Here is an 18,282-nt window from a genome sequence, read left to right on the forward strand (position 1 = left end):
TGGCTTTTGTGTGACAGATGTTCTCATGATGCTTTAATTACTTTGTTTTAATTTTCTCTTTTTTAGTGGTTAGAGACCAGGCCAAACAGGCAGGTGTGTCCCGTATGTAAAGCAGGAATCAGTCAAGATAAAGTTATTCCTTTGTATGGAAGGGGTAGTACTGGGCAGCAGGACCCCAGGTAAGGAACCAAAATGCAGCCACTTCTTTGTGGAAACCACAAACTTAATTATCGTACAGTCAATGTTGACCATCTCTTATCTGACACACTTAAGTGAAGGCGGTGTATCTACCAAATGCATCCTGGAGTCCCATGCCCTATTTCTTGCTTATCTGTGGAAATCTCTATTTTAATTTGAATTGAATTCTACTAACTGAAGACGCCCACATTGCGTAACAACATCTGACTAGAGCAGCTTGTACAACACTCATGGGGCTGATCAGTTTTCAAGCTCATTTGATTGTGAAATGTAACAAGGATGTTGCTGCACAGAAATATAGAATCTCAATTTGTGAATTTTGGAACTGGAATTTCAACTAACTGGTAGGCCTGTTGGTTCTGCTTAGTAAGCTAACTGCATGCAACTCTGCTGCAATAATGCAGCAGTCTCTGCACATGTGTGATACAACAAACACTAATTGTTCTATTTTACTAGCCAGGCCATGGCAGGAAACTGTTATACAGGCAGTCCCCGGGTTACGTACAAGATAGGGACTGTAGGTTTGTTCTTAAGTTGAATTTGTATGTAAGTCGGAACTGGTACATATTTGGGGGGGGGGGGAGAGCTGGAGTTAGGTGTAAAAGACCCTGATTCTCATACAACTTCCTTATTCTAAGAAAAACACATAGGCTGTGTCTACACTGCACCCCTTTTCCGGAAAAGGGATGCAGATTAGACACATCGGAATAGCAAAATCCGCGGGGGATTTAAATATCCCCGGCGGCATTTGCATTTACATGGCTGCCGCTTTTTTCCGGCTTGGGGATAAGCCGGAGAAAAGCGCCAGTCTAGACGTGATTCTCCGGAAAATAAGCCCTTTTCCGGAGGATCTCTTATTCCTACTTGAAAGTAGGAATAAGAGATCCAAGTAGGAATAAGAGATCCTCCGGAAAAGGGCTTATTTTCCGGAGAATCACGTCTAGACTGGCGCTTTTCTCCGGCTTATCCCCAAGCCGGAAAAAAGCGGCAGCCATGTAAATGCAAATGCCGCGGGGGATATTTAAATCCCCCGCGGATTTTGCTATTCCAAAGTCTACATTAGCATCCCTTTTCCAGAAAGGGGTGCCAATGTAGACCCAGCCATACTGTTTTGATATGAAGGTTTTTTTGGTTGATATTTTAATTAAAAATTGATCATAAGTTTCAGTGTTTCATGCTATATCCAAATCTTCCTTTTGGGGTACCTGAAAGATCCCAGTTATTCATTTAATAGTCAGAATCTTTGTTTTTTATAACTAAAAAAGTTTATTCAATACATATTACTGTTTCAAATAGAATTTGCTACAGATGGTTCAGTGAAATGGGTATTAAGTGTAATCAGTAGTCATTGGAGAGCACAGTGAAATATTGATACAATCAAAGCTGTTGTTGTATTCTGCTGAGCAGAAAATGGAAATCCCTTCCTGTGGGGGGGGGGGGGGGGTGTGTGTGTGTGTGTGTGTGTGTGTGTGTGTGTGTGTGAGAATTTATCCACAGGATTAATTGTAAAGAAAAATTCTGTGTTGGGAACAGGAGTTTAGCCACAGGTGGGTCCTCATTGTCCACTCACCCACTTTGCAACCAGACCCATCCCCTCGGGGCTTACCCTGCTCCGCTCCAGCCAGGGTGTGGGGTTGGGGCTTATCCCCTCTTCCCTTCTGCCCTGCTCCTCCCCATTCTTGCCACCCACACCACTGGGTAATTTTTCAGCTTCACCTCTGCCAGGCTGGAAGGGACTTGTTAATTTCACGTGACGCTAAGATACTTGCAGCTCTAGTGCTGAAGAGGGAAAGAGCTGTTGCTCCCAAGGTGGGGACTGTAACACAATGGGTCTCTCACTGCCTGCTGCTCCTGCTGTTCCCTAGGAAATTAATTTTTCCGCTCTGGGGTGCCCCCTTTTGGCTGGTGTCTTGTTCCCCCCAGCAGACCCGCGTCCTCCACGGCGAGAAAAGCCGCTCCGCGTCTCCCTGGTCTGCTGGGGGGGGGTGCTAGTTCCGCGTCTCCCTGGACAGTGGGGGAGGCACCCTGCACTATATGCGACCCCCCCCGTTTGTAACTAGGGATCCAACGTAAGTTGGATTGATGTAACCCGGGGACTGCCTGTACCAGGTATCTCTCTATATTTATGCTAACTCTACTGTCTTTTTTCCAGAGAGAGAACTCCACCACGACCGCAGGGACAGAGACCTGAACCAGAGAACAGGGGGGTAAGTGAAACACAAATGTAGGTGGAAAGATTGGATTAGGGTTTGGGGAGGAGGGAGACCAACTGTAGAGATCCTTCTATGTTGTCTATTGTCAGTCTCTTGGTACCTTGTGTTGTGGATACCTGTTCTTCAGCATTCTATAGCATGAACTAACTTTAATCAAACCATACAATTAAAGTGTACAATATGGTGTTGCTGGGGATGTTCACTTTCATAATCAGAAAATGCTGTCTAGGCAGTGGTTTGAAAAGTGGCCCTGGACATCTCTCCTTTTTGTCAAATGGGAGCTGTCTTGGAAATGTACTAAGGATATTAAATTGCGGTTAATTTACTAGTTGAGTAGTCGATGGAAATTCCATCGACTACTCAATAGGCACTTTCGCATTCCTCCTTTGAAATGTACAAGAGCCCCTGCTGGGGCTCTTGTACATTTCAAAGGAGGAATGCAGAACATGGCGTGCAGCCCGGGGCCAGTGGGAAGTCCCGCTGACTCTGGGCTGCACGTGGGTGCCAGCTTTGAAATGTACAAGAGTCCCCAGCGAGGGCTCTTGTGCATTTCAAAGTGGCAGCACCCTCCTGGAGCCCGGGGTCAGTGGGGGACTCCCCAGATGATCCTGGGCTCTGTGTGGCATTTCTGCGGCACCCAGGATCAGCTGGGGAGTCCCCAGCTGACCCCAGGCTCCAGGAGGTGCTGCTGCTTTGAAACGCCGCCTCGGCATTTCAAAGGGACAGCATTGCTGCCCCTTTGAAATACCCCCTCTTACCCCACTTTTTGCTGCCTCTATCTGATAGAGGCAGCAAGGGGCGGGGGGAATCGACTAGATGACTGACTACGCAAATGCTTATTGGATATAGGATAGTTGACTATTCTTTAACATCCTTAAAATGTACACTGTGAATGCTTGGGTCACTGTATGCCAGAGGTCCCCAAAGTGTGGGGCATGCACCCCTAAGGGTCATGGAGGAAACATCTGGGGGGGCTCAGTGAGATCCAGGTCAGCTTCCATGGGGGGGGAGGGAGGGAGTGCCACCCAGCCCCCATTCCCAGCCTATGCACAGTTCCACTGACAGCCCCACACCAGCCAAGGCTTGGAGCAAGGCTGAGAGTTGAGCTGCACTTGGCCCCGCGCCCAGCCACTAGCCTCCCCCACAGCCCGGCTGTGGCTCCAACCCCACTCCCCACCTCATAGCTGTGGGCTATGGCCCTGTTCCCAGACCTAGAACCACCCAGACCTAGAACCACCCCCAGCTGCAGCCTCACACACACCCCTCCCCCTCGGAGCTGCAGTCCTATACCTGGCTCTGAGATGGGCAAGGGGAAGCTTGATCCTCAAGTTTGGGGACTGCTGCTGTATGCTGATACCCACTTTGCTGCACAACATTATTTTACCATGTGGGGGTATGTGTAGGCAAGCAGTAACCCAGGTGTGTAAATACAGGTTGACCTCGCTGGTCCAGCACCCTCAGGACCTTAGGGTATGTCTACACTACCCCGCTAGTGCGAACTAGCGGGGTAATGTATGCATACCGAACTTGCTAATGAAGCCCGGGATTTGAATTTCCCGGGCTTCATTAGCATAAGCCGGCTGGTGCCGTTTTTAAATGCCGGCTTGTTCGAACCCCGTGCCGCGCGGCTACACGCAGCACGGGCTAGATAGTGCGGAATGGCTTGCTAGTCCGAACTATCTGTACGCCTCGTTCCACGTTCCACGAGGAGTACAGATAGTGCGGAATGGCTTGCTAGTTCGAACTATCTAGCCCGTGCCGCGTGTAGCCGCGCGGCACGGGGTTCGAACAAGCCGGCATTTAAAAATGGCGCCGGCCGGCTTATGCAAATAAAGCCCGGGAAATTCAAATCCCGGGCTTCATTTGCACGTTCGGTATGCATACATTACCCCGCTAGTTCGCACTAGCGGGGTAGTGTAGACATACCCTTACTGGTCCTGAACGAGGGAATTTGCTGGACTGGGGAGGTCCCTGCTCTCCTTACCTAGACTGCCCCTGCTGCTGCCCCAGCCCCCTGGGGCTCTCTAGATGCTGTCCACCCTGCTGCTGCCAAGGCTGGAGCACCGGGGATGCAGCTCCGCAACAGCTGCTGGGGCCAGAACTCCCAGCTGTGTCACCTGTTCTCCCCCCTCACACACTGGGGCTCCCCGCTGAGTCGCCAGCGCCTCCTATGGCGCTTCTTCCCTGTCATCAAACCTCCCTGTTCCTGGGCTCTGTGGTCCAGGAACATCTGTGGTTGTTGCCAGACCAGGGAGTCCCAGTTAAGCGAGGTACAACCTGTACAGTGAATATAACTGTTGCCCATATATAGCCTACTATTTATCTGTATAGAACAGTTACCTAGCATGGTGGGAAGTGAGCATAGCCTGATGAAACACTTGCCTATTGCCATGTAATTCTGCTTCAAGTCCCCAGAGAGCACTCCTCTATCTCATTGCTTCAAACAAACAGCCCTGCTGGGTATGACAGAGGAACATCTCCGCATTGAATAAATGGGAGCTCAGTAACTCTCTCTCCTTGGGGAGTTACCTTCTTGGTTGAACCTCTTAGTAGGTGCTGCCATTAATCAGAGGACCCTGGCCTAAAGACATTGCAGCAGTGGTGCTGCTTCTCCAGTTTCTCCAACTGCGGGAATTGCCATTGCATCTGGCCCCTTTTGTAAGGGGTGTTGATGACAAGACAACTGGCAACATAAGCAGGAGTTAGAAATTTTACAAATCAAATCAAGGGTTCAGTCCTGAAACTTTAGGGCTAACAATTATGTCAATAGGATCAGTTATGTATACTCTGAAAGCGGAATGGTTAGAAACTAGGGTATTCTACAGAACTGATACCATTAGTATAGTTCTGCGATTAAACAAGGTTATCGGCTGTGGACTGGTGGAGCCTAAGACTAGGGTAACTAATTGCTCTCCCACAGCTATTCCTTACAGTATCATTGTTTCATACTAACTGTTTCTTTAACATTTACACCCATTTTTAGGATTTTGATGTTCCTTGATTCAGGAATTTCATCTTTCTGCTTGGCTGAAGTTTTTTGCTTTGGACCCTATACAGTTAGGGTGTGTCTACGCTACATGGCTCCATCAACAGAGCCATGTAGATGAGCTTTGTAGACATAGGAAAATGAAGTGGTGATTTAAATAATCGCCGTTTCATTTACATCAAAATGGCTGTCGCACTGTGCCAATCAGCTGTTTGGCGGCACAGAGGGGCAGTCTGGACGCTCAGCAGTCGACATCAAAAGCCTTTGTCGACTACTCTGGTAAACCTCATCCCATGAGGCATAACGGGGCGGTCAACAAAGGCTTTTGATGTCGACCACCGAGCGTCCAGACTACCGCACTGTGCCGCCAAACAGCTGATCGGCACAGCGTGGCAGCCATTTTGATGTAAATGAAGCAGCGATTATTTAAATTGCCGCTTCATTTTGCTATGTCTACAAAGCTCATCTACATGGCTCCATTGACGGAGCCATGTAGTGTAGACACATCACCACTTAGTGTGTATCATAAAGCAGCTCTTACTCCTCTGCCACTGCCTCCTCTGATGTCTTGTCTCTCTGAATCACGTTGTATGTAGCCTATATCAGTGGTCTCCAACCTTTTTACACTCAAGATCACTTTTTAAATGACAGAACAAGCCAAGATCTACTGCCCCACCCGTCCCCCCAAGACCCCACCCCTTCCTTGAAGCCCTGCCCTCTCTATTCTCCTCCTCTCCATCACTTGCTATCCCCAGCCCTTATACACTCTACACTGGGGTGTATGGGGTGTTCAGGGAGGGGTAGCACCTCTGATGTACAGGCATGTCGTGTCCTTTTAGGGCAGCTTGTCTATCTTTGGTCCCCACTTGTCACTCAACTCTCACCTGTGGCTCCTAGTAGCTGTAGCATGTGCAGCGGCCACACCCCGGGCAACAGCTTCAACAGGCTGGCTAAACCAGGTTGAGAGTAGCCGTCGGGTCATCGACCTTCGGTGAGATAGGGACTTGTCTATCCCGAGCATGTGAAGACAGACTCCGGCGGATCGAGCGGATGAGACCTACTAGAATAGGACCAACGGTCATGAAGGTGGTTTCTGCAAGCGATGTGGTACGCTAAGAGCACGGCAAGACATGAAAGATGCCCTGGTCAACCACTGCGCCCAGCCCATCTCCAACCGTCTTGACATTAGTCCTGCCATTGGAGCAAGATGGAATCTGGGAAGAGAGAGTGAGGCTGACTATGCGCACCTCTCCCTCACTTTAATCCAATTCACGCGCAAGTCTTGACATCTCCTAAGTCCTGTGGCGACGGGCGAGCGACGAAGCAGCAGGTGTGGATACACTGGGAGCTGTAGCCGCGGACCTGCACACAGGCGGCTCAGGTCTAATGGTCGTCTTCTTGCTGGTGGAAGCAACAGCTGGATTCGGCGTCTACCTGAGTGACTGAGCAGCCCTCTTTAGGATTGCACTGCTCACCTCCGTAGTAAGAGGAAGGGGCTAGAAAAGGTGCCCTAAACATTGTTTGCTTCATAGAACCCTGGCCAGCTTACCGCGGCTGGAGGGGATCCCATCTCATGCGGTCGAACAATAAAATTTCGAACAAAATGCAAGGTGACACCACTCACTATTGGCACATGGAACGTACGCACGCTTCAGGACAACCCTTCAGCAGACCGACCAGAAAGAAGAACAGCCCTGGTCGCCAGAGAGCTCACAAGATTTAACATCGATATTGCGGCACTGTGTGAAACTCGTCTAGCAAATGAAGGTCAGCTCATGGAAACAGGAGGTGGTTACACATTCTTCTGGCGTGGACGCAGCAGTGACGAACGTCGTGAATCTGGAGTTGGCTTTGCGGTTAAGAATCATCTTGTCCGCAAACTTGCCAGTCTTCCCAAGGGCGTGAATGACCGACTCATGACACTGCATCTTCCACTACCGAGAGGAAAGCAAGCCACACTGATCAGCGCTTACGCGCCCACAATGACGAATCTGGATGAAGTAAAGGACAAGTTTTATGAAGATCTCGATGCCCTACTCTCATCCGTGAAGCGCACTGACAGGCTGATTCTACTTGGCGATTTCAACGCGAGAGTAGGATCTGATCACACTGCCTGGGATGGCGTCATTGGAAAAAATGGAATCGGTAAATGTAACAGCAATGGCCTACTATTACTGAAGACATGTGCGGCTCATGATTTGATCATCACCAATACCATCTTCCGCCTGCCCACTCGCAAAAAGACGTCCTGGATGCACCCACGCTCTAAGCACTGGCATCTCATTGATTATGTCATTGTGCGGAGGAAAGACAGACAGGATGTAAGGGTGACCAAGGCCATGCCGAGTGCTGACTGTTGGACTGACCACAGACTTATCATCTCCAAATTAAGCTTTCACATCAAGCCAAAGAGACGTCCGCAGGGAAACAAAGCTGTGATGAAAAAGATCAATGTCAGTAGACTGAGGAACCCCAACACAGCAACTTTACTAGCAGAAGATCTTGGCAACCAACTTTTAGAGCTGCAATTAGAGGAAAATGCTGAGAAGGACTGGGAACGCTTCCGGGATATTGTGCACTCTTCTGCACTAAAGGTTCTTGGACCCTCACACAGGAAACAGCAGGACTGGTTTGATGAAAACGATGAAGAGATCAAGGCCATACTTGCTGAAAAGCATCGCCTTCACCGTGCTCACCAGAATGACCCATCGTCAACAGCTAAGAAAAATGCCTTCAACAACATTCGCAGGATCGTACAGAACAAGCTTCGTAAGATGCAGGACTCCTGGTTGAGTGCCAAAGCAGATGAAATCCAGAAGTTTTCTGATAGAAACGATGCCAAACGGTTCTACGAAGCCCTTAGATCCTTGTATGGCCCTCAGCCCTCAGGGAGTTCCCCTCTACTGGACTCAGATGGTGCAACTCATTACTGAGAAGGCTCTGATTTTACAGCGTTGGGCTGAGCACTTCCAATCCGTACTGAACCGCCCATCTTCCATCAATAACGAGGCGATTGATAGAATGCCCCAGGTGGATATCAACCACAGCCTGGATGTCTCCCCATCAGAGACTGAAACCTTACAGGCCATCAGCCAGCTGTCCAGTGGCAAGGCCCCAGGATCTGATGCGATTCCAGCGGAAGTCTATAAGGGTGGTGGTGCAGTGCTTGTCAACAAACTCACTCAGCTGTTCCAGTCCTTCTGGAATCAAGGATCTATTCCTCAGGAACTGAAAGACGCGTCTATCGTACACCTCTACAAGAGGAAAGGAAATCGACAAGTTTGCGATAATCATAGAGGAATATCACTGCTTTCCATCGCAGGTAAGATCCTTGCACGAGTGTTGCTGAATCGTCTGATTAACCACCTGGAACAGGGTTTATTACCCGAGACACAGTGCGGCTTCCGCAAAGAGCGTGGCACGGTGGATATGATCTTTGCAGCCCGACAGCTTCAAGAGAAGTGTCAAGAGCAGAATCGTGAACTGTACACCACCTTCGTGGATCTCACCAAGGCTTTTGACACTGTCAGTCGCGAAGGTCTGTGGCGCATCATGTCGAAGTTTGGGTGCCCTGACAGATTCATCTTGATGGTACGTCAGTTCCACAATGGCATGACGGCTCGTGTTTTGGATGATGGAGAAGCTTCAGAGGCCTTTCCCGTCACAAACGGCGTCAAGCAAGGGTGTGTGCTGGCACCGACCCTGTTCAGCATAATGTTTTCAGCCATGCTGTCAGACGCCTTTCAGAACAGTTCCCTGGGAATCAGACTGAGATACAGGACCGATGGGAAACTGTTTAACCTGCGAAGACTCCAGGCTGTCACCAAGATAAAGGAGACTGTGTTACGAGATCTCCTTTTTGCTGATGACTGCGCCCTGAATGCTGGATCAGAGCAGGAAATGCAAGCCAGCATGGACAAATTTGCAGCAGCATGCGACAACTTCGGCCTTCTCATCAACACACAGAAAACCGAAGTGATGCACCAGCCAGCTCCGAAAGCTCAACATCAAGTGCCCACCATCACAGTGAAGGGACAAAAGCTGCAAGCAGTGGACCAATTTACATATCTTGGCAGCACCCTCTCCCGCTCAGTGACAATTGACATCGAGGTCAACTGCAGAGTCGCCAAGGCAAGCTCTGCATTCGGCAGACTGCTGACCAAAGTGTGGGACCACCGTGGAATAAGCCTTGCTACAAAGCTTAAAGTCTATCGAGCAGTAGTGTTAACTACCCTGATGTATGCCAGTGAGACTTGGACTGTATACAGGAGGCACGCTAGGCAACTGAACCACTTCCACACGATTTGCCTCCGCAGACTTCTGAGGATCCGGTGGCAGGATAAGGTGCCAGACACAGAAGTCCTTTCTAGAGCAGGTCTGCCGTCAGTTTACACCCTGCTGATGAAAGCTCAGACACGCTGGGCAGGCCATGTTGCAAGGATGCCAGATCATCGCATCCCTAAACAGCTCTTCTATGGTGAGCTGTTTCAAGGGAAGCGATCGCACGGGGGACAAAAGAAGCAATACAAAGATACGCTTAAAGCCTCTCTCAAGTCCCTGGATATTGACACCACCTCCTGGGAGACCCTGGCACAAGACCGATCGACATGGCACACGCTGATCTACCAAGGCTGTCAAACATCTGAAGCCAGAAGGACAACCATAGCACAAGAGAAGCGAGCACTCTGTAAAGCCAGAGTTGCAAAAGCTGCAACAGTGGTGCCCACACATGTCTGCCCGACATGTGGCAGAACATTCCGTGCCCGTATCGGCCTTATCAGCCATTTGCGGACACACCGTGGACAGTCCACAACCCGTTAGATGTCAAGGTCCTCTTCGAATACGATGGACGAACAACAACAACACTCTACACTACCACTTTTTTTCCCAATTCTTCTGTGGGAAGAGATTTTTCCAACATTTGGCCTTTCTAGACTAGACCAAATGTCAGAAAAACCCCTTGTTTTGGCAGGGATCAAGGAATATAGGGGTGATCGAAAGATCATGTTTGCTCTTCCACTAAAAGAAGTGGAAGAACAAATGCATCCCTGGATGCAGAAGAGTTTTTCTGGGATCTCTCCGGAATCCTGAAAAACTCCTGCAGTCTAGCCATAGCCTCACTGGGTTGAGACAGGAGGTGTGGGCTCTGGGGTGGGACTGAGGGATTTGGGTGTGGGAAGGGGTGAGAGGTGCAAGCTCTGGGAGGAAATCTGGATGCAGGAGGAGGTGGAGAAGGGGATGCTGGCTTGGGGAGGGGGCTCCAGGCCGGGCAGTGTTGGGGTCAGATGGAGAGTTAGGGTTCTAAGCAAGCCACAGGCTTGTGGATATGAAGGTGCAGGAATTTGGGTTGGGGTATGTGAGGGGCTCAGGTCAGGGGGTTCCAGTGTATGATAGGCTCAGATCGAAGGTCTGGGGGAAGGGGGAGCACAGGAGTGTTATGATGCTGTGGCCAGATGGGGGCTTGGCCCCAATTGGGGGTTTGTTGGCCAGGCTTCATTTTTAAATAAAAGACTATGTCAAACACAAAAAGTTTCTGCATTGTCTTTATTTCTGAGAAGGGCAGGGAACCTGTTCTGAGTCAGAGGTCACTGACCCAAGAAAAGTCAGTTGGGGCCACACAAGGGAGATGCAAAATAAAAACTCTTCCAAACCCCCCACAAGCCTCACTAATGTGGCCCCAACTGTGCTGGTGGGAGCAGGAGACGTGGTACTGGGGAAGGGTATTAGTGGGTGCTGGGGCAGGGGACAGGGTGGCAGTGGGGGCAACGGACAGGATTCTGGGGTGGCATCAGGAGGCAGGGTTCTGCAGCAGGGGGCATGGTGCCAGTGGGAGCAGGGAGTCCCCTGCACCCGCCTCCCCCGTGGAGCAGGGAAGCCCCAGCGGGTGCCGCCTCTGGGGCCAACTCCCCCCTCCTGCAGAGAAGGGTGCACTTGGGCTGAACACCATGACCAGCTGGCCAGGCAGCCCTCCTCTCTGCTCCAGCCCAGCTGCCCTGGGCTCAGCCCGGGGAGGCTGTGCCGTGCTCCTGCTGATCTGGAAGCCCTTCCTCTTTGCTCCAGCCCAGCTGGAGTGAGGCGCAGCCTCCCAGGGCTGAGCTTGGTGCAGCTGGGCTGGAGCAAAGAGGAGTGGCTGCCCAGTCAGCTGGCCATGGTTTCCAGCCCAGGTGCACCATGCTTCACCTGGGCTGGAGCAGAGGAGAAGCTGCCCGGTCAGCTGAAGCACAGCACAGCACAGCCTCTGCTGAACACCGTGGCCAGCTGACCAGGTGGCTTCCCCTCTGCTTCAGCTCACATGGAGCGTGGTGCACCTGGGCAGGAAACCACGGCCAGCTGACTGGGCGGCCACTCCTCTTTGCTCCAGCCCAGCTGCACCGTGCTCAGCCCAGAAGGAGCTAAAGATCGACTCATAGAGCCCCTGCGATCGACCGGTAGATCACGATCTACTGGTTGGTGATCACGGGTCTATATTGTAGGCTCCTTGGGGCAAGAACTCTTCCTCCTCCTCCATAAAGCTTCCTGTGGTTCAATAGGAACAAAATTTTCAAGTGCCTGTCATAGCACTTTACATGTATCAGAAGGAGCAATGTAATTTTTCATGTTGCTTTTGTTGTAAATTAATGGATAGCAAATATTGACTCATAAATGAAGGTTTTTTTAAAAAAGAGTAAATGATGTCCAATGATATAAATTATTATATGCTCTCAGACATCTGGTGAGAGACTTACGAAAACATTTAGCATTTGGTAATCTGTAACCCTCAAACATGAGCTGTAGTGAGGTGTGGGACCATACAGGCACAAACTGAAAGCTGTCAGTGTGGTCCTCACTTTTCCTAAAGAAGCTCAGTGATAGGGAATATTTGACTTTTACTCTGGCTTACAGTTTAAATGACAGTGTTTCGCCTCCATGTTTTATCTTTTCTGCAGGGATTCCAAGGCTTTGGGTTTGGAGATGGTGGCTTCCAAATGTCATTTGGAATTGGGGCATTTCCCTTTGGTATATTTGCCACAGCATTCAACATAAATGATGGGCGACCTCCACCAGGTATTAGGCATCTTATCTACTGGGAAAATCCCTAGAAGAATTAATTTCATATAGGTTCACTTGTAACTTTCAAGCAGAGAACCTGTTAATCATTAACTTGTCTGTATGCCAAAGTACATGGTGAAATAGCATATAGGGAAACAACATTTTGGGCATGCTGTTGGCACACTATAGATCTAATCATTTAAGGGTGAACAAAGGGAAACATTTTTTGCTGTGTCTTTTATATAAAAAAACCCCATACATTTTCTTGTGAATGTACTATGTCTTGAAGAGGAAAGAACTGAACTGTTGTACTTCCTGTTTTTCAGCTGTTCCAGGGACTCCCCAATATGTGGATGAGCAGTTCCTATCCCGGCTCTTCCTTTTTGTGGCTCTGGTGATCATGTTCTGGCTGTTGATTGCATAACTCCGCTCTGTACCCTGTATATTCATGGTTATCAGGGTGTCTGAATGAGTTTAAAAACTGCTCCCCCATCCCACTTTCAACTCTTGGTGTCTGGTTCCATAGCTAATCACAGGTTCTGGGAATCATTGGTGCCACAACACGTTTAGGAATATCTCGTATTGCACCAGAACCTCGGAATTAAATAACTGTTAACAAGTATGTCTTACCTCAGCCATGTCTCCTACCGCTGGTCTCCAGATACAACCATGGACCTAGCTTTGAGCTTCACACTCAAAGGGAGCGTTGCTTTTGAAATCCTGTGCAAATCAGCTAGAATGGGTTTATGTGGAAGGCACAGGTACTGAAGGAGTGTGGGTGGGTGAGGAAAGGAACCTACTGCATTGTTAATCAGCATCACTTGAGTAGTATCCATGATATAAAGTCCAGTTCTTGACAGGAAATATCCTGCAACACTAATGAGACTTCTTGGGTAGAGCACCTCTCCAAAAATGGAATCTGCATTGGAGACCAGTGTTCTATATGTGCTGTTACTTAGAGTTGTGAAAAGTCCATAGCACTTGAATGGCTGTAACAGGGTGGGTTAAGAAACTTCAGCCTAAAATCGTAAAATAGTCTCAATTTTCTGGAGCTAGACACTTCAAAATTCTCTCCTTGTGGGGTTGGCTAGAGTTGTTGGACAGCAGAGTACCTCTCTAGCCGTATGCAGTGCTGTTCCTCAGTAACAAAGCAGTGTTGTTTTCTTTGGCTTTACTCATGGATAGTACCTTCACAATTTTATTGCTGTAACTGCAATCATTGACCCAAAACTGAGACTCCCGGGACTATTGTGTACAGTGTGTCCCCACTACAAGTCACCCCGGTATACATCCGTTCCGCACTAAAGTCATTGACACTTGTAGGAACTGATGTGTTAGAAGTCCTCCCGTTCCCCACTCTTAAGTTGCACAAAAAAAAAACAATTTGCGCAAATGGAAGTCAGCCGTGGGGGGGGGGAGAAATTCCCCACTTTAAGTTTTGCTACAAGTCCAAGTTTTTTTTTAGAACGTATCTTGGACTTATAGAGAGGATGGCCTGTACTCTGAATAAAATCATTTTACAGATCTGAGAATCTTGTTTGCAGGGAGGCACTACAATGGAGATTTCTTAAGTTTTGAGATTAATTTTCCAAAAAGGCATTTATTTTGGCCAAAAAAAAAATGAAATCTAACCTTTCCTAGCAGGTGCCACTGTAGGGAATAATGTAAGAGCACTGTCTATGTGGTAGTGCACAACTGCTTCCAGCCTATAAGGAATGGCTGTAGTGCATGAGCTGCTGCAGTTTTGCCAAAGATATTAATTTAAAGGACAGGAGGTTACAAATACACGTGTGCTCACAACTCAAAGCAAAATTCTGTTGGGTATAAAGCTTTAAAAAGTGTTTCTGAGGGTATGTTTACACTGCACGGCTATTTCGGGATACTGGTGGTAACCCGAAATAACTACCCCGCATCTACACAAGCCGTCTGTTATTTTGAAATAAATAACGTGCGCACTATTTCACCATCCTGGTAAACCTCGTTGCACGAGGGTTAAGGGATGGCTCAAAATAGCGCGTTCTTTTGAAATTTGATACTGCGTAGACGTGCCATATTTCAAAATAAGCTATTTTGAAATAGTCAAAATAAGATGGGCAAATTGTATATCTTATTTTGAGTTTAGGGTGTTGTGTAGATGCACCCTGAGTGATCTTCTGGATCCTCAGTACCTGAAATGAGGGACTGTTTACCTCTGTTTGTTTGACTTCTTTCTAACTGGACACTTTAAAAAGGATTCTCTTGTTTTTTATTTTGATACTGTTTCTTTGACTCAGATCATTAATAGTCTGAGACTTCCTTTCTGTAGAAAGGAATTTTGTAACTTCCTGCTCAACAAATCATGATACTTGACACAAGAAATCAAAATATAGACACTCCTTGACTTGCTTCAGGAGCTAGGCTTTTTCTCCCCTACAAGTATGAAGTGCCTGGGAACAACAAATATGAGCAGTAGCAATGAAACTTACTTGCCTAGACACAAACTGTTCATCTACCTGTAGCATGATTCGGGGGGGGGGGGGGGGGGGGCAGCAGAAAGCAGGTAGGAGTTTTTTGTTTCCCTGCCCCAAAAGTCTCTCCTCAGCAAGCAGGATTTTGAAAAGCTGTCTGCAGTGATGCAAGATGTGGCTGAGTCATCCACTGAGTATAGTATCTCATGCTGCTTGAACAGTGCAGACACTTCAGAAACTTTGTCCCTTCTAATTGACATCTGTAATGCATATTTTGGAAATTAAGTGCATTTTTATCATCAACTAGCCACATTACGAAACTTTCACTGCCTTGATGATTTACTGAGAGGCAGCTCTACCTGCTGGTAAAAAGGGATGTGTACCTGCTAATGTAAAAGGGATTTTACTCCCTTCCCTTCTACTGTTATTCTGAGAAACTGCTTTTATCCTTTCAAGATGACTGAGAAATTCAGCTGTAATGGGAACAAAAGAGGTATTAAACCAGTCAAATTTTTGTTTTAAAATGTAACATTTTAAGTTTAATTTTGCTGGCTGCTCTTTAGAAGCTGAAGAGGTGCACGCTGAAGTGGCTGCAATGATAGGACTTCCTTTCTTGGATTGTCAGGAAATAAATGCTTAAGAGTACGTCTACACTGCAGGCTTCTTTTGGAATAAGCTTTTTCTGAAAGAGATCTTCCGCAAAAGCTTATTTCAACAGAGAGCGTCTACACACAAAAAGCGCAACAAAATAGCAATGTGCTATTTCAAAAGATAGCGTCCACACTCATTGGATGCTATCTCGCATTTAAGGCCATTCGGAACCAGTTGAGGCAGGGAATTAGGTCAGCAGTTGCTTCCAGGTGCTGCTGCCTGAGATGTGAGCTTAAAGGGACCCCCCGTACAGCCGTTTCTCTTGATTGCCTACCTCTCTGAGGGACAACAAAGCATTTCCACTGTGCGCTTTGGTTGCCCTATTTTTGGACACCGCAGCACTCCTTGCCATGGAGCCAGAGCTGCCTCTAGGCATGCAAAGGCCCCACACTGCCATGCTGCAGTTTCTGCAGGCTGCTTTCATGATCCTGCATGAGCTCGACTCTGAGCTCATCTTTGAGACCCTCTGCCTGTGTGCAGGAGCCATGCCCTTGCAACCACACCCCACGGTGGAGAGACACTTTTGGAGGCTGGACACCAGTTCTGACTGGCTGGAGCAGTGGGGCAACCAGCAGTGGCTCCACGACTTCCGAATGAGGAAGGAGACTGTCAGCCGATGGTCAGGGCAGTGCGTGTCCCATCGCAGCGGGCAGCCTAGGGAAGCTGACGGGTGCCCCGAGAAGTTTAACGTCCATGTCTTTGACTGCTAGGGCCAGGTCCCTTCATGGTGGGCAGCCAACAGGCCAACAGACGCCCCAGAATTTACAGGGAGAGCTTATTACATCTCAGACTTTGACTGCTAGGATACATGATCCCTTCGCAGCGGGCAGCCTAGGGAAGGCTGAGAGATACCCCATGGATCTGTCCCCTGGAAGTGACACAATCCAAACGCCCAAGCTTTCCCTATACCTGTCCCTTAAGACCGGCTGAAGTTCTTTTAAATTGTGCTTGGTTCTGTTACAGCAACTGAAGGAGTCAGGTTAAAGCTTAAACAGTTACAGGTTTATTAAGGAAGCTTATAAATCATATGGTTACAATGGCTAGTGCTCTATTTCTTAACTGCTAGCAAATACAGATCTTAAAAATGGTTACAAAGAAAATAAAGATAGAAAATAGAAATAATGGTACCAAGTGACAGCTTCATCTTTAAAGAGCTCTAAGTCTATGTGTACACTTACGACAAAGCACACATCCAGGTACAATTTTTACCCCCTTCTGTGCCTCTCGACTCCAGTGTATCAGGCCAGGGCCGGTCTCTCAATTCCTAGGAAAGACGAATACGAGGTGGGTGTCCTCGTGGAACCTCGGGAGGTCAAACACCTAACCGATGCTAGGTGTTGATAGATAGATGCTAGATTGACACTCAGAGTGAGTGTGCTGCTGGACCCATCTTTATACCCATAGGGGCCCGTATCCTCTTTCTTTTCTAAGATGCCAAATTGTGTTGGTCCGTCTTGTGACACCAGTTCTTACAAGGGAGTTTCAACTTAATTTACACTTGCAAGAGAGAACTTAATTGTGAGTACTGGACATTTTTTTACTGGGGGGGAGATTCCTTCCCCCGCGGATGGGTGTGTGTTCGTATCAATATGGGTTTCAGTCAAGGGCACTCCTTGGCAGCCTCTTGGTCAGCAATTAGTGTATCTCTGTTTACAGCCATCCAGGGTCACAGCAGCCAGCATATCTGGGCCTTCTGTCAGGGCATCAAAGACTATGCTGACTTTACTGCTCTGTGTGCCCTGTGTGCTCCAGGCAAGCAAAGATGGATGTTACGGGGGGGGGGGGTATTCCTGTCTGGCTACAGAGATATTCATGGAGCTGTGTGCCTGGCTCGCCCCTGCCCTCCGACGGGACACCCAGATGCGACCCGCCATCGCCGTCTGGAAGCTCACAGTGCCCAGTGGTTACTGGTCTGTGGGCAACCAGTTTGGCATGGGAAAGTCGACTGTCAGGGCCCTCCTCATGGAGGTAAGGCACTGTCGGGCTGTAGTCCCTGGAGGGGGAGTACTGGAAAGGGCAGGTTGGGGGTGGGGGAAGTCCCGTCCATGGGGGGTTCTGCAGTCCTGCTCTCACACAGCCCTGTGTGTGTGTGGGGGGTGGCCCTCATAGAGGGTGGCTCCTGGGGTGTTGGGGGGGGAGGCTGAGGCACCCCCTTTGATTCTCTGTGTTGTGCCTTTGTCTCCTTCTGCAGGTGGTGAGGGCCGTAAACACCGTCCTACTGTGCAGGGTCATCCGCCTGGGAGACCTGGACCCTATCGTGGCTGGATTTGCCACCCTGGGCTTCCCCAACTGTGGGGAGTGCTATAGATGGAACCTACATCCCCATCCATGCCCTGGACCACTGGGCCGTCCAGTATATCAACCAAAAGGGCAATTTTTCAATGGTCCTGCAAGCCCTGGTCGACCACTGCGGACAGTTTTTGGACATTTTCGTCAGCTGGTCGGGGAAGGCGCACGACGCCCATTTATTCTGCGACTCCAGCCAGTACCAGAAGCTGGAGTCTGGCACTTTATTCCCCCAGCGCAACATCATGGTTGGGGACGTTGAGATGCCACTGTGCATCGTGGGGGACGCATCCTACCCCCTCATGCCATGGATGATGAAGCCATACACCAGCCACCTGGACCCAAGCAGGGACCGCTTCAATGCCTGCCTGGGCAGGGCTCACATACAGGCCAAATGCACCTTTGCAGGCTTGAAGGTACAGTTCAAGTGCCTTCTGACCGGCCTCGATGTGTACGACGTCCCCCCAGGTGG

General features: G+C 48.9%; 1 protein-coding gene across 2 annotated transcripts in view; it reads left to right on the forward strand.

Annotated features, from left to right (window-relative positions):
- Positions 1 to 14,948, forward strand: part of LOC102455013 (E3 ubiquitin-protein ligase RNF185-like) — a 30,334-nt gene extending 15,386 nt beyond the window's left edge. For both annotated transcript variants that reach the window (XM_006111724.5, XM_006111725.5), the window contains exons 4-7: positions 67 to 179; positions 2,351 to 2,405; positions 12,324 to 12,441; positions 12,753 to 14,948. In XM_006111724.5, coding sequence (XP_006111786.2) covers positions 67 to 179; positions 2,351 to 2,405; positions 12,324 to 12,441; positions 12,753 to 12,850 — 384 coding nt within the window. In that variant the 3' untranslated portion in view covers positions 12,851 to 14,948. The remainder of the gene's footprint in view (positions 1 to 66; positions 180 to 2,350; positions 2,406 to 12,323; positions 12,442 to 12,752) is intronic.
- The last annotated feature ends 3,334 nt before the right edge of the window (positions 14,949 to 18,282 follow it).

Source organism: Pelodiscus sinensis, chromosome W (assembly GCF_052426305.1).
Source record: "Pelodiscus sinensis isolate ZL-2025 chromosome W, ASM5242630v1, whole genome shotgun sequence".
NCBI classification, from domain to species: domain Eukaryota; kingdom Metazoa; phylum Chordata; order Testudines; family Trionychidae; genus Pelodiscus; species Pelodiscus sinensis.